The sequence below is a fragment of the Trichoderma virens genome (assembly GCF_000170995.1).
Source record: "Trichoderma virens Gv29-8 chromosome Unknown TRIVIscaffold_6, whole genome shotgun sequence".
Lineage (NCBI taxonomy): Eukaryota > Fungi > Ascomycota > Sordariomycetes > Hypocreales > Hypocreaceae > Trichoderma > Trichoderma virens.
The window spans coordinates 2,774,502-2,787,551 of NW_014013743.1; the positions used below are offsets into that span (position 1 = coordinate 2,774,502).

Sequence of the window (13,050 nt, forward strand, 5' to 3'; positions counted from 1 at the left end):
TCTACACCATCAGTAATTTACCCCATACATTTTGTGGAGTTGTTTCTACCAAACTTCATCAACCATGGCAGACACTGAGAAAGCATCCTCCCACAACCAATTAGATGACCATGCCGCCGGCTCAGTCATCCAGGTCAATCGCAGTGAGACAACTCGCGGTCTCAAGTCCAGGCACATCCAAATGATAGCCCTGGGCAGTGCCATTGGAACCGGATTGTTCGTCGGCAGTGGCGTGACATTGTCCAAGGGCGGGCCCGCATTTTTAGTTGCTGGATACATCATCGTCTCACTGTTGGTGTTTTGTGTCGTGACGGCCATCACCGAAATGGCGACATATCTCCCGGTCAAAGGGGCAACAATGAGCTACTATGGCCGCCGTTATGTCTCTGACAGTCTGGGTTTTGCAATGGGATGGCTATACTTTTACTCGTTTGGTATCTTGGTACCCTTTGAGATTACCGCGGCAGGACTGGTGATTCAGTACTGGAACACGTCAGTCCCCATTGTAGTCTGGATTTCATGCCTCATTGTCGTCACCTGCTCTCTGAATTGGCTGCCAGTCAAATTCTATGGAGAATCAGAATTCTGGTTTGTGTCGTTGAAGGTCATGTTGATTCTCGGCCTCTTGATACTCTCCTTTATCCTCTTCTGGTGGGGAGGCCCAGATCAGTCTCGCCTGGGCTTTCACTGGTGGAGGCAGCCAGTGAATTCTTGGCTTGTCCCCGGAGATGCGGGAAGAGCCGCAGCTTTTTTCGGCACGGTGATTAGCAGTGTTTTCCCCTTTAGTTTCGCTCCAGAGATGGTGATTGTGACAACGGGTGAAATGGTCAACCCGCGACGCAATCTTCCACGCACAGTCTCACGGTTCTTTTGGAGAATCATGGTGTTTTACGTCGGTGGAGCGTTGGCCATCAGCGTAATCTGCCCATCAAACGACCCTCGACTGACCAACGGAGGTGGGTTGTTTCCCCATTGACAGCTGAGTTGACGATATTGAGTATGTACTAACTTCGTGATAGGCGCTGGAGCTGAAAGTTCTCCATTCGTTGTAGGCATCAAGAGAGCTGGTATCAAGGGTCTTGATAGTGTGGTGAACGCAGTCATTCTCACCTCTGCCTGGTCGTCTGGAAATGCCTATTTATACCTGTCGAGCCGATCGTTATACTCTCTTAGTGTTGCTGGACAGGCTCCAGCCGTTTTCAAAAAGTGTCTTCCCAATGGTCTTCCATATGTGGCTGTCGGAACGAGCTCACTATTTGCTTTGCTTGCTTACATGAATGTGAGCAGCAATGGTTCGGAAGTCTTTACCTGGCTTGTGAATCTGACCAACACGGGCACATTTATTTCTTGGATCTGCTGTGGCATCATCTGTGAGTGACTCTTCGACTCTCTCTCTCACTGATGAGAATTCATCTAACGTGAAAATTAGACCTTCGATTTCGCAAGGCATATCTCAAGCAGAACAAGACCGACCAGATACCCTGGAGACACTGGTCTCAGCCAGTAGGCTCCTATATCGCTATTGTCGCATTTGCAATACTCTGTGGCATCAATGGCTTCGACGTGTTTGTCCGAGGAAATTGGTCTGTTTCAATCTTTTTGACTGATTACATCTCCATTCCGGTGTTTTTGGCATTCTACCTTGGCCATCGCATTTACCACCACAAGGATCACTGGTGGCGGCAGGTGGACGAGATTGATCTACAATCTGGATTGGATGAGGTGGAAGCTGAATATGATGCTGAAGATGCGATTAATCCCCCCAAGAGGAGGATTATGAATATACTGGCGAGCCCTTTTGCGTAACTCATATATTCTGCCTGTACAAGTATCTACGGCCGATGTATGGCGCGTTGTCTAGAAATCACCTAGGTTTTCACCCTCCTGATTGGGAACTTTAAAGTACAACCGGTAAAGCCAATTGTCTGCATAACAATTGAATCAGAAATGGTAGAATTTTGAGTCTGCTGCATTTCCACACGTATTAAAATTTTACTTGTCTTTGGGTATTCACAGAAATTGGGTAATAAGCGACTCCGATACCTCGCTTCGTCCAAATCTTTTCTCTATCTCATGGGCAGTAGGTACTATTCACATGCACATTCGACCTGTCCTTTTCTTTGAATTGAAATTTTTGAATTGAATCCATTTCTGAGCTAAAAAATTTACCTTCTTAATTCCGCGCAATGTAAATCCAGGTCGCTGGTATCAATCACACTGATAGGGCGTTCGACTGGGAGACTGTCAGGCTTGTGACATACATTGATGTCTCACTTGCTTCTTCTACACCACTACTGATAAAGATAAAACGGAAGAATTTCTGGCTTTTGTATGCTTATTAAATATTACTGTTTGTTTATCTATGTTGGCAATTCGACAACCCCTCTTGACTCAGATGGCATCTCTTGCAGCATTAAAGGAGAATGTTTTATAGACATTACACCATCACCACCGTTACCTGCTAAACAATCTTCTTGTGAGATGGATCTCTGAGTTTCTGCCTTGGATTTTCGACGCAATATTAGACGCCACCACAAAAAGCCGAGGATAATAGCAATAATTGCTACGCAGCCGATAGCGATACCTGCAATTGCCCCGGCGGAGAGTGAAGACGATGATTTTGAAGAGCTATTGCTGCCATCTGGCTTTCCGTCGTTATCGCTCCCTGAGCTTGGCACTGATGTTGGAGGTGGCAGTGATGTCGCTGGTACCTTCGCACAACTTTGAGTTGCCTCAAAAACTTCGTTCTTCTCATTTACAGCGACCAAATCCTCACTTGACGTTGGATTTGCTTGCCAAAGCGTAAATTCCTTGGCATCCCGATTGAACAGAACGTATGCGCCTGTAAGAAAATATCGCCCCAGATTAGGAAGAACTTGTGACGTGGTGTTCTGCAAGGAATTAATGCGTATAACCGGCAGAGATGAGTTGATAGCCAAATTTCCATTATCATCAATATACCGCTCCGGCACAACAAGTTGGCGGTTTGGTATTGTAATGTCCATATTATTATCCAACGTAAAAGTTATGTCACCAGTAAACCTAAAACAGTTAGCTGATACGATACAGCCGTCTACTGAATACTCACATTGACATTGATGGATTAAGAATGACATTCCACCAATCAACTCCGGTACTTCGACCAAATTCCTCGTTTCCAATTGCATCCAACAAGTTGTCAAAATAGGGGGTACGAGGCATGTCCATAAGCATTGGGCGCTCTGGGATGAGGCAAGCCGTCAAAATAGTACCTTTACTATCTGGAAATAGAGAGGTATCTGTTCCATTAACAAAGTTAAGGACAATATCAGCAATAGATACGATCATCCCTGTCGGGCAATCGGAACGGTCTGAAAGTGGCAGTGTATAGCCGTCGCCAAAGGTCTTGGCTCTGTCATATCCTCCCAGGACAAAGGAGCCTTTCGATTGATCCTTATCAAGAACGCCGTCCAATCCCCAGAAAAAGCCGATAGAGTCTGAAGCGATGGTTCCCGCTTTGCGGCAGGCGTCTATGATGGTCGACCCAGATCCTAATCCGATGATGTTCTGAGGATCGTAACCTTGCGTGTCCCAACTTTTAATATCTTTTGGACTTGCTAAGGGAAACGCTTGCAGACTTTTGTTGATGTTTAGATTCACATTGTCCGTGAATATGTCGTATGTTGTTGAACTCCACAAGTCCGGAGGAGGCTTAATAGATGAGGCAAGCGTACCCCTTGAGTCTGACTTGTTTCCATATATACCGCCTCGGAACGTAATGCAAGCGTCGTTAGTCTTCACGAGATTCAGAGAATCGCAGTTGGGACCATATAAAAATGTATTGTTATTATCCCTAGGAGGCATTAGCTTCAAATTATCGTGCAGTGATAACGAGCTGTACAGCTTACCATTTTGGTAGGAAAGTAAATTGTTGCTGTGGAGTCCCGACCTTTAAAGATATTCCACGCTGGAGTTTGCCAGTTGACAAAGTGGTATTGGTAAGGGAGAGAGATACTGGACCAGGAACACAGTCTTCAGCTGCAGCCCAGGGTGCAAGAGACATAAATATGAAAGCTGTCCATAATGAGAACATATTGCTTAGCTAGAGGAATAAGTTTCCTCTGGCTTAAGCTTAGCCTACCTCGAGGAAAGGTGGTTCAAGTGGCTGAAAATAATGGCAAATCCGTAAATAATATGTGAAGGGAAAAAAAGCAGCCATTCCTTGGATGATCGGGGGGTGCTTCGTTTATCCTATTAAGCGAATATGTTACAAACCAGGAATTCCATAACATTTTTCTCGCATTGGTCAAGCAGTTGCTGCTCTTGGCGGTTATTGTTGGTTGAGAATTTGCGTTCTTGGCTATTTCAGGATCATGCAAGCCAGGGTCATATATGCGCGGCACCCGATGAAGACTAATTGTGAGTGTTAATAGTGAGGTTGTATTAAATCTCAAACATTTCTCTACAGGGTACTGCAGTTGGAATAGCCGCCCTTGTAAAATCTATTGGCTATGAATTTCTTGTTGGTGACAACTTCACGAGACTTGCATTAGCGCTATCCACATTCTTCAATCCTCTGGCAAAAGGTCCCTGCTCCTATTAATAAAAATACTCCCACTCGTAGGTTTGTCTCCACTGAGTCGCTTCTGCATTCAATCAGCTTTCTCATTGCATCATTTTCAGCCGCTTCTAGAGCGCCACTTCATCGCGCCGAGGGTCCTCACCCGTCCGCCCCACTATTGAAGGTATCCTAATGGTGAAGCAATCCGCAATGCAAAAGGGGCTGTGAGCAACATGTGGTTTCCGCTCGCTTGGGTGACTGATAATATTTTCCTTCTCATTTAATACTTCCATGTCTGTCTGCCACGGTCATTATCGTTTGTAGGAGATTATGCTCTTTCCTAGTTCTTTAATACTTCTTTATCCCATTATTCCCTAACGATGCTTATGCCTTCCTATCGACGCTATGTCGCATTGGTAATAGTTGTCTTTTTAACTCTTTTTATGCTTCTTTTACAAAAGTTTGCCCACTTTAGCAGATCAGATCTTGTGCACTCAGTGCCTAGTCCCCAAGTCTCGCCTATTCCTACAATTCTCAGTTTCCCTCATGATTATTATCTCGTCAACACCCCTGAGACCCTCTGGTGTCAAGAAAGATTTGGCACGCGGTACCTCGAAAATGTCCGTGACTTCTCTGCGTCTTTCTGTACTGATGAGTCAATTTCACGATTCACCTGTTTCTTCTCCAGTACTGCTGCAGATGAGCAGCCACGCATTGATTCAATGTGTTACGGTCACCATGCCGTATTCGATAAATCGCTGCAACGATTTCGCCTAGGATGTAATGTCAAGTTGCCCACATCGGACGAAAGAGCAAAGGGAGTACCTATACCCACCGAGCTATCACGGTATTGGTATGAAACAGGACCGGGATTCATCATGAATGAGACCATCCGTTTGGATGGGGAAGTTTCTAAGGAACCTTCAAAAATCACGACAATCCTTATAAAGCGCGAGGGGTCAAACAATTTATGGCATTCACTAATGGAAATCATGAGCCTTTCTTGGAGCCTCGATGCGCTTCAAATAAGTGCCGATGCAAAAACAGGGGAGCCTTTTCTCTCACCAGAGGCCGGAGCGACGACACAGATTGTTCTTCTAGACAAACACGAGGACGGACCCTTCATTGATATGTGGAAACTCTTTTCGAAAATGCCAATTCGCCGCATTCGAGAACTCAATGCATCAGAGCCACCATCCGATATTATTATACCATTTGCGGGAGGGAGCAATACCCTTTGGCAAGGGGACTGGGAAGATATTTTATGCCGGGACTCAACGCTTGTTAAAACCTTTTCATCACGAGTCCTCTCATTATATGGCGTGACTACGCCTATTAAAGATAACAGCAAAGTTATTGTCACATATATACGTCGCACAAACACACGAAAGCTCATCAATGAAGATGCACATATGGAGGCTCTAAGAAGAGAAGTCCCCAATATGGTGCTCAATGTTATCGACTTTGGAGGCATCCCATTCTCTGAACAGATTCAGATTGTGCGAGAGACAGATTTACTGGTTGGAGTTCACGGAGCCGGACTCACACATCTTATGTTCCTCCAACCTGGGTCAGCTGTTCTCGAGATTTTACCAGAGGGCCTCCAGCATAAAGGGTTTCGCAATCTTGCGCAAATGCTCGGTATAGGTTTCTTTCGTGCTCATGCTAAGATGCATGGGGATGCTTCCGGTGATAACCAGTGGCAGTTTGATGCTGTCGAATTGGATCAGCGACGGCTCATAGACTTAATTAACATTGGGGTAAGAAGTCTGTATAATAATGGGAAAAAGAGTTATGATGTTCTTTAATCACATTGACCATTTTCTTCCGTTATTACTATGAGATGGAGACAATAGAAATACTCTACTAACAAGAGCACACCAAGGTAAGCACGTAGAATACATGCAGGAGCTCCGCTTCTCTGCTCTGATTACGCTACAAAGCACAGCTGATTCTGCTTCTGGTCCCAAATTCTTTAGAAGAAACTTATTTGTGAACCAAAAAAATATACCCTTGAGATTCATTACACTGATTTCGCCCGGAATACGTCTATTTGGTATGCACTGCGAGTGGACCTCTACCCGACAGTGACAATGGACCTGAGTACCCAGATTTATATCGTCCACGATATGGACCGTATCGTCTCTATTGGAGTCGCTCATTTCTCTAACGCATCGGCTGATGAGTATCCACTGCGAAAATATCTGGCGTTTGCAACGGGATCAATCTACAATTTTTTTTTGGACAAGATTTAGTGCGAGATTGACTTTGTTCCAACGCGATTCAATGTCACAGTGGATTTACAGGGCCAAAGAATCACCGGTATGACCACGAAAAACACAACAGCCAAAGACATCAATCCAAGCAGACGCCTAAAAGGCACTGTACTGCGTCAATTTGAGCTGATTGCCAACGATGAGACAAACCTTTACATCTCAACGGTTGGCACCGCATTCAATGCTTTCATTGCCGATTCCCGAACCTATGCCGACTCCTCTAGTAATTCCACTGAGTGGACAGAGACGGGTATTATCCTCGCCGCGTTGAAAATTCCGTTACTGCCCTGACGGATGACATGCTGGGCGCATACGCGGCGGCACAGCTCATGGTCGGCAATTTTACTCAGAGCACAAGCGCTACCTTGCGAGTGACTGCCATAGCTTTTGGTGGCATCAAGTATAGCATCGCGGTATTCGCAGTCAATATTGTTGTCATCTTGCTACTCTTCATCGAGATCCTTAGGACCAGGGGGTGGAAAGACTTGCCCGATTTTGACCCTTTTGTTTTGTGCCAGAAGCAAAGATAATGTAGCGTGAGAATGTGGGCGGGTGCTGCCTAAGCTTGAACTGACTGGGGTAATAAGCGGTCACTCTTAGATAAGAGAATGAGCGGGCTACGAAATGAATGAATGGCTAGAGCTCTATTGTTGTACTTTAAACAAACGGGCTTCTTAGCGTGTTGATGATGCTGCTTTTGGGAGAGGAATTCCACTCTTTACTATCGTAATATTACCTATCACTTTAATATATTAGGGAGTAATTATATAGGTTACTCTAGCATTATCTATCTATTACCCTTATACTAATTAGGTAAGTTGGATTATTTTTTAATATAGGTATATACTATATCAAAAGTTAGATTAAGTTGTGATAAGTTATCTTAAGTTATATTATCTTAGGATAACTTAATTATTATAAGTTATTTTAACTCTATGTAACTAAATTTCAGTTAATTAGGTGATGAGTTTCATCTCTTACTTAATCAAACAGCCAAAGGCAAGGTTCTTGGGTGGCAGTGGGGGGGACTTGGTGAGATTAAGCTTGGTCGAGCTAAATTGCGAGCTAAGTTCTGGTTAAGAGCTTTTTCTATCCTTTCAAAATAAAAATAACCATAGAGCAATTCTACCACTAATAGATAAATAGAACACTCAAATAGAAATCTATACTAATAACTAACTTGTTTAAAGTATTTCATAAAGGTATCTATTCAGTCCTATATATAAGAATGTAGTGATCACAGTGTCTCGGGCGATCACTTATTTCCTACTAGTTCATCGGTCTACGTCTTCGGAAAGTGCAAGTGCCTTTGTTGTGAATATATATTGTTGTATTGTGATACATGCCTTTGAGTACTGAATATATTCTAAGGGAATGCATTGCCCCAGTTCCGAATTATTAGGTTGCCGTTCCCATACGCTGCAGAAAGCGACTCAGCCACACAATCACTCCAGCCTTTAGGGCACCAGACGCAAGCAAGGATTCCCCACGCCATGCCTGTAGCGACATCTCGGCAGTAGCTTGCTGCGTACGTGGTGGTGTTTATGGGTTGACCTGTAACATAAGATGTGAACCCGTTAACAGTAGCGTAGCACATAACGATGCCGTTTGAGTTAGCGGCGCACTCTGTGGTCCCAAGTGAAGAGAGGTAATTGTAGCAGGCAGTGAGACCAGCTTGTGTGCCATAGCCAACACCATTCGTGTCATTTAAGCATCGATTAGTGAAGCGTTTTTCCAGGCTGTGGAGCCCTTGCGGAGTGTAAGCCTTGGATGCCAGTAATGGTGGCTGTGTAGTAGCAGTGTTGGTTGCCTTATCAGCCAAGTAGGTCTTCATGAAACTGTCATTGAAGAGGTTGGAGGATGTCAAGCCGAGAGACTCCAGGGACGGAAGGCCAGGTCCAGGGTAAACTGTAGGCTCGCTGGAGATTGGCGTGGAAATGTTAAGTTTGTCAATGTCATAATCTGGTATGGTGGCAGATTTGATACCGTCACCATTGCCAGGTGCGGCGAAGACTAGCGGCGTTATCATAAGCACAGTGAACAAGCCAAAGAGGCGAGTGTTGGTATTGTGCATGGTGATGAAGATGTTTGAAAGTGAACAATACCAAGGAAGATAATTATAGTTTGGTATTACTCGGAAAAGTTCTTGAAGATTGGGGTGTGAGGTGCTAATGTTTGTGCTGTTATTCTTCTGAGGAGAGTGGGAGATAACGCTGGTTTAAATGTATTGCCGATTCTCCAAGCAAACGATGTACATTTTGCTTATCTCTGCCCCTATTCACTAGTGGATTTGTCTCTCTAAGAAAAATACTCTTTTCAGTAAAATATTGGCTGCTTAGAAAGGATTATGTGTTGCAACCACCTTATAGTCATTAACAGGATTCAGAACCAACATGCATAGTGCACGAACGGAAATAGCGCACATACATGGAGGGGAGGGGGGTGGTAGTCCGAAAATGTATTAGTAAATCAGGGATTTTTTACATACGACGGTTAGTTCGAAAAGAAGGACTCTTCTTCGACAGGGGGGACGGGCAAAGCAATTCGAATACTGTCAATGTGCTAGTCGAGAAAATACCAAATCTGAAAGCACTCCCGTGGTCAAGGCCCTTACTCCATTGGACCGCTTTTATTGGGCTCAGTGGTTCCTCACAGCCATGTTGCAGTCCGGATACGCCTTAATACGCCTAGTAGCTTCTATCAGTCACTGGCGATTCTCCTGTCAGTGTTACGGGGCCATATTTTCGAGTAAGACTTCGATTTCAGAGTCCGAGAATATGATATGAATCAACATCGCTCATGTCACAATTTCCATCACTATCCAAAATCTACAATGTCATTACTCATTCCAGGGCAGTTAACAAAAGATTCCACTCTATTCTGACAATTATCTATTATCTAACTCTTTATTGATCCACATTATCATAGATAGATCGGAGAACAACATCGTTAATCCAGGCACCGCTGGACCAGTCATCCCACACGGTAAAGGTAATCGTGCGGCTCTCACCCTTGTGCAACCAGAAGCCGTTCTGGTCAAAGTATCCTCGGACTGTCGTGGGGTAGTCAACCCAGACCCATGCCGCCACACCCTTGGTTGCGGTAATTTTGAACTGGGCGGTGTTTCCATGGAGCGACTTGGTCATGACCAAACCCGGATCGGCAATGCTGCTCAATCGGAGACTCTGCTGGTGGAAGAACTTGGTGTGGGTGTATCCTCCCGCCTGGATGGAGATGGAGAGTAGAGCATTGGATGTTGGGTTCTTGCAAGCAAAGAAGGTGGTCAGAGCAGGATACGTAACCAGACGGGTCGCGTTGATCGGCTGCACATCAAAGTTGACCTTGTACGACCCATCGTGGGCAGGCTTAACACCGACAGGAGGATCAACATCCAGAGGGTTACCCTTCCAGTCCACCCATTGGAGCGTTGCAGTTCCCGAAACCTTGTCCCACAAGTCAGAAACGACCCAGACTTCCAAGACGTCGGTGGCCTCGTCGTAGAAGGGCCAGACAATAACGGGATTGAAGATGTCCTTGGCGGCATAGTAGGCCACCTTCTGGCGCAGGCTGTGCTCAGTGCTGGACCAAGTTGGGCCAACCCAGATGTCGTTGAACTGCCAGTACAGAGCACCCATCTGGCGGTTAGAAAGACCGGATCCGCGTCGGTAAAAGGCAATCTGGGCTTGGTAGTAGTCGGCCTGGAACACCTGCGAGGTCCAAGTCCAGGCGGTGAAGTTGGCCACGGGATCCGACAGCTCCGGCAGTGGGTACCAGAGCTTGATACTGTCGGTGAACTGATTGATGCCAGCTGCCGATTGCGAGAACCAGTCGCTGCCACTGCTGAGATGACGGTTGTGGTGGCGGACGTACGACGAGTCAAAGTTGAACTCGCTCTCAGGAATGGCCTCTTGCCAAGAGTAGACGGAAGGCATGGAAGGGAATCCAAATTCATCAGCAAAACGGCCGACAGGGTAACCGCTGTACTGGAAAGCAATAGTTCCATCATAGTTATAAAAGTCGGTGTCGAGGTAGACGGCATCTGGGCTCTCCATGTAATCGTATCGAGAAGTCTGGGGGCTGACCGAGTTGAAGTCGAGCTTGGTGTAGCCGTGGTAGGTGGATGAGGGGATGTAGCTGATGGAGTGAGTGTTGGCATAGACACACTTGGCAAGATGCTGCTGGAAGATGGTCTCATAGTCTTCCAGTTGGGTGTTGTTCCTGGGATTGAGCCACCAGCCATAGATGAGGTACTCGAGCTCATTGCCTCCAGCCCACAGAGCAAGACTGGGGTGATGGTTCACACGGCGGGTGTTGTAGTAGGCCTCGGCTTCATACTCGGCAAGGAAGTCAGGGGTGGCAGGGAAGTAGGCGACAGAGAACTGGAACTCGGACCAGAGCAGCAGTCCCATCTCGTCGGCCAAGTCATAAGCCCAGTCGGGCAGATAGGCACCAGAGGCCCAGATTCGCAGCATGTTGAAGTGGGAGTTGACAGCCAGCTCAAAAGTCTCCTTGATCTTGGTCTGGTTGACACGAGGCCAGAAGACATCAGGAGGAACAAAGTTGGACCCCTTGGCATACAGCTCATGGCCGTTGATCTCAAACTTCCAGCTGGCTCCGGGAGCGACACCCTTGGCCCTATCTTCAGGAGTGATGGCGTTCAGGTTGAGAACAATGGTGCGGAAACCAACGCGCTTGGTCACGGTAGCGTGCTTGGGGGTGCCGGGGCTGATGAGAGACAGAGTTGCGGTATACAGGGGCTGCTTGCCGTAGCCAGAAGGCCACCAGAGGTCAACCTTGCTGTTGATGACGGTGTTTCCGGTGATGGTACCAGAAGACTGGCTGATGTCGACCAGGTTGGCCTCCTTGAGAGTGTGGCCCTTGCTGTCGACAATCTTCATGTGGAATTGCGAGCCCTTGGGGAGGTCGCCAATGTAATCGATACTGGCATTGAAGACCCAGGGCTTGGATTGGTCAGGCGAGAGGTTAGGCATCTGGCCCTGGCGGAAGATGTCGATGGCTGTGTTGGTGATGTACACGGGATCCGTCTTGGCCTTCTGGACAATGTATGCTGGGCGCCATGGTCCGGCTGGTCCAAACACTGGGCCCCAATCCCAACCGAAATCGCTTTCCTGCTTTCGCATGTAGGTTCGGCCCTGGAACTCCTGTCCATTGTAGCCGTTGGCAGAGTTGACAGTAGCTAAACATCGATAACTGTTAGCAGAAGACTTCGCCACAGGGTTGACATCGAGCTATTCATGGAGATTGCAACGCACCGAGATCGCTTCGCTGAGAAATGTCGAGCACAATCTTGCTCGCGGAGCCAAAGTTCAAGCTGAGAACTGGGTCACCCTTGCACTGGGGCAGAATGCTGCTAACGTCGAATGTGTATTTGCGGAACTGGTTCTTGGTGTCGCCAACTTTCACGCCGCAAAGCTTGATCTCACAGAAGGTGTCGAGACCTTCAAAGACGAGCCATGAAGTGAGTCCACTTCCAGACTTACTAGTTGTCAAGTTTTCCGTCAGCCACAATCACTATATTTACCGCTAATACAAACTACTTACAGTCCCTTGAGGGGCCCGGACGTATATGTCCAGTTCATTCGCTGGACCCAAAACTGGTTCCACTCATTGAAGCCATAGATGGGGTCGTCAATAACGCCGGCGGCCAGCAAGTCGAGATGCGCATGCGAAGGCAGCTTTCCCGGTACAGTGGCGTTGACGCCATTGCTCACCGTCCACGAAACATCACTAAGGTTAAAGACGCTCTGCGCGCTGACGCAGCTCGCCACAAGAGAGAGGGCTGCTAGGAACCGGCCCATTGTGCCAAGTTTCTTGCAATTGGACTCTAGACAAAGTGAGTTGTCCACTTGCAGTGGCAATCGCTGTTGTTCCGAAACTCTATCAAGACAGCGCAATGACGAGCATATATACAAACAGACAATGTCAAAAGCGGATAACTACAAAACACAAACTCGGACAGTTTCCGTCACGTAAGAGAAACCGGCAGGCGGAAGTGGTATCCCGGAGAATTCATTTTTCGATATCGTCACAATTGCAACCTTGGACAGTTTCCGTGTGAGTAAACGAAAAAATCAGAAATGAATTACATGCCCAAGTTGGGGAAGCATGCATCTCTTCTCCCTGCCTCCCTGATACCGATTTTCTCTCCGCCAGGAGGGTGTCTCAATCTCAATCCCTGCTCGCAGTACCGGAGCCAATGGCTGACGGCGAGGA

At 46.7% G+C, this 13,050-nt stretch overlaps 5 protein-coding genes across 5 annotated transcripts; 2 read left to right on the forward strand and 3 right to left on the reverse strand.

Moving 5' to 3' along the window:
• Positions 1–64: 64 nt before the first annotated feature.
• On the forward strand, positions 65–1,806 carry TRIVIDRAFT_28066 (uncharacterized protein; the record flags this gene model as incomplete). Its single annotated transcript, XM_014101677.1, has 3 exons — positions 65–956; positions 1,020–1,370; positions 1,430–1,806. 3 exons carry the CDS (start codon positions 65–67, stop codon positions 1,804–1,806), a joined length of 1,620 nt encoding a protein of 539 aa, XP_013957152.1.
• A 500-nt stretch (positions 1,807–2,306) lies between these two features.
• Positions 2,307–4,072, reverse strand: TRIVIDRAFT_230713 (uncharacterized protein; the record flags this gene model as incomplete). Its single annotated transcript, XM_014101678.1, has 3 exons — positions 2,307–3,042; positions 3,089–3,832; positions 3,888–4,072. The coding sequence occupies 3 exons, from the start codon at positions 4,070–4,072 to the stop codon at positions 2,361–2,363; spliced, it is 1,611 nt and encodes a 536-aa protein (XP_013957153.1).
• A 911-nt stretch (positions 4,073–4,983) lies between these two features.
• TRIVIDRAFT_71112 (glycosyltransferase family 61 protein) lies at positions 4,984–6,348 on the forward strand (the record flags this gene model as incomplete). The annotated part of the gene is made up of 1 exon (XM_014101915.1): positions 4,984–6,348. One exon carries the CDS (start codon positions 4,984–4,986, stop codon positions 6,346–6,348), a length of 1,365 nt encoding a protein of 454 aa, XP_013957390.1.
• Positions 6,349–8,011: 1,663 nt separating this feature from the next.
• TRIVIDRAFT_91410 (uncharacterized protein) lies at positions 8,012–8,981 on the reverse strand (the record flags this gene model as incomplete). The annotated part of the gene is made up of 1 exon (XM_014101917.1): positions 8,012–8,981. The coding sequence occupies one exon, from the start codon at positions 8,888–8,890 to the stop codon at positions 8,183–8,185; it is 708 nt and encodes a 235-aa protein (XP_013957392.1).
• A 741-nt stretch (positions 8,982–9,722) lies between these two features.
• On the reverse strand, positions 9,723–12,635 carry TRIVIDRAFT_28953 (glycoside hydrolase family 2 protein; the record flags this gene model as incomplete). Its single annotated transcript, XM_014101905.1, has 3 exons — positions 9,723–12,065; positions 12,121–12,304; positions 12,379–12,635. 3 exons carry the CDS (start codon positions 12,633–12,635, stop codon positions 9,723–9,725), a joined length of 2,784 nt encoding a protein of 927 aa, XP_013957380.1.
• Between the last annotated feature and the right edge of the window lie 415 nt (positions 12,636–13,050).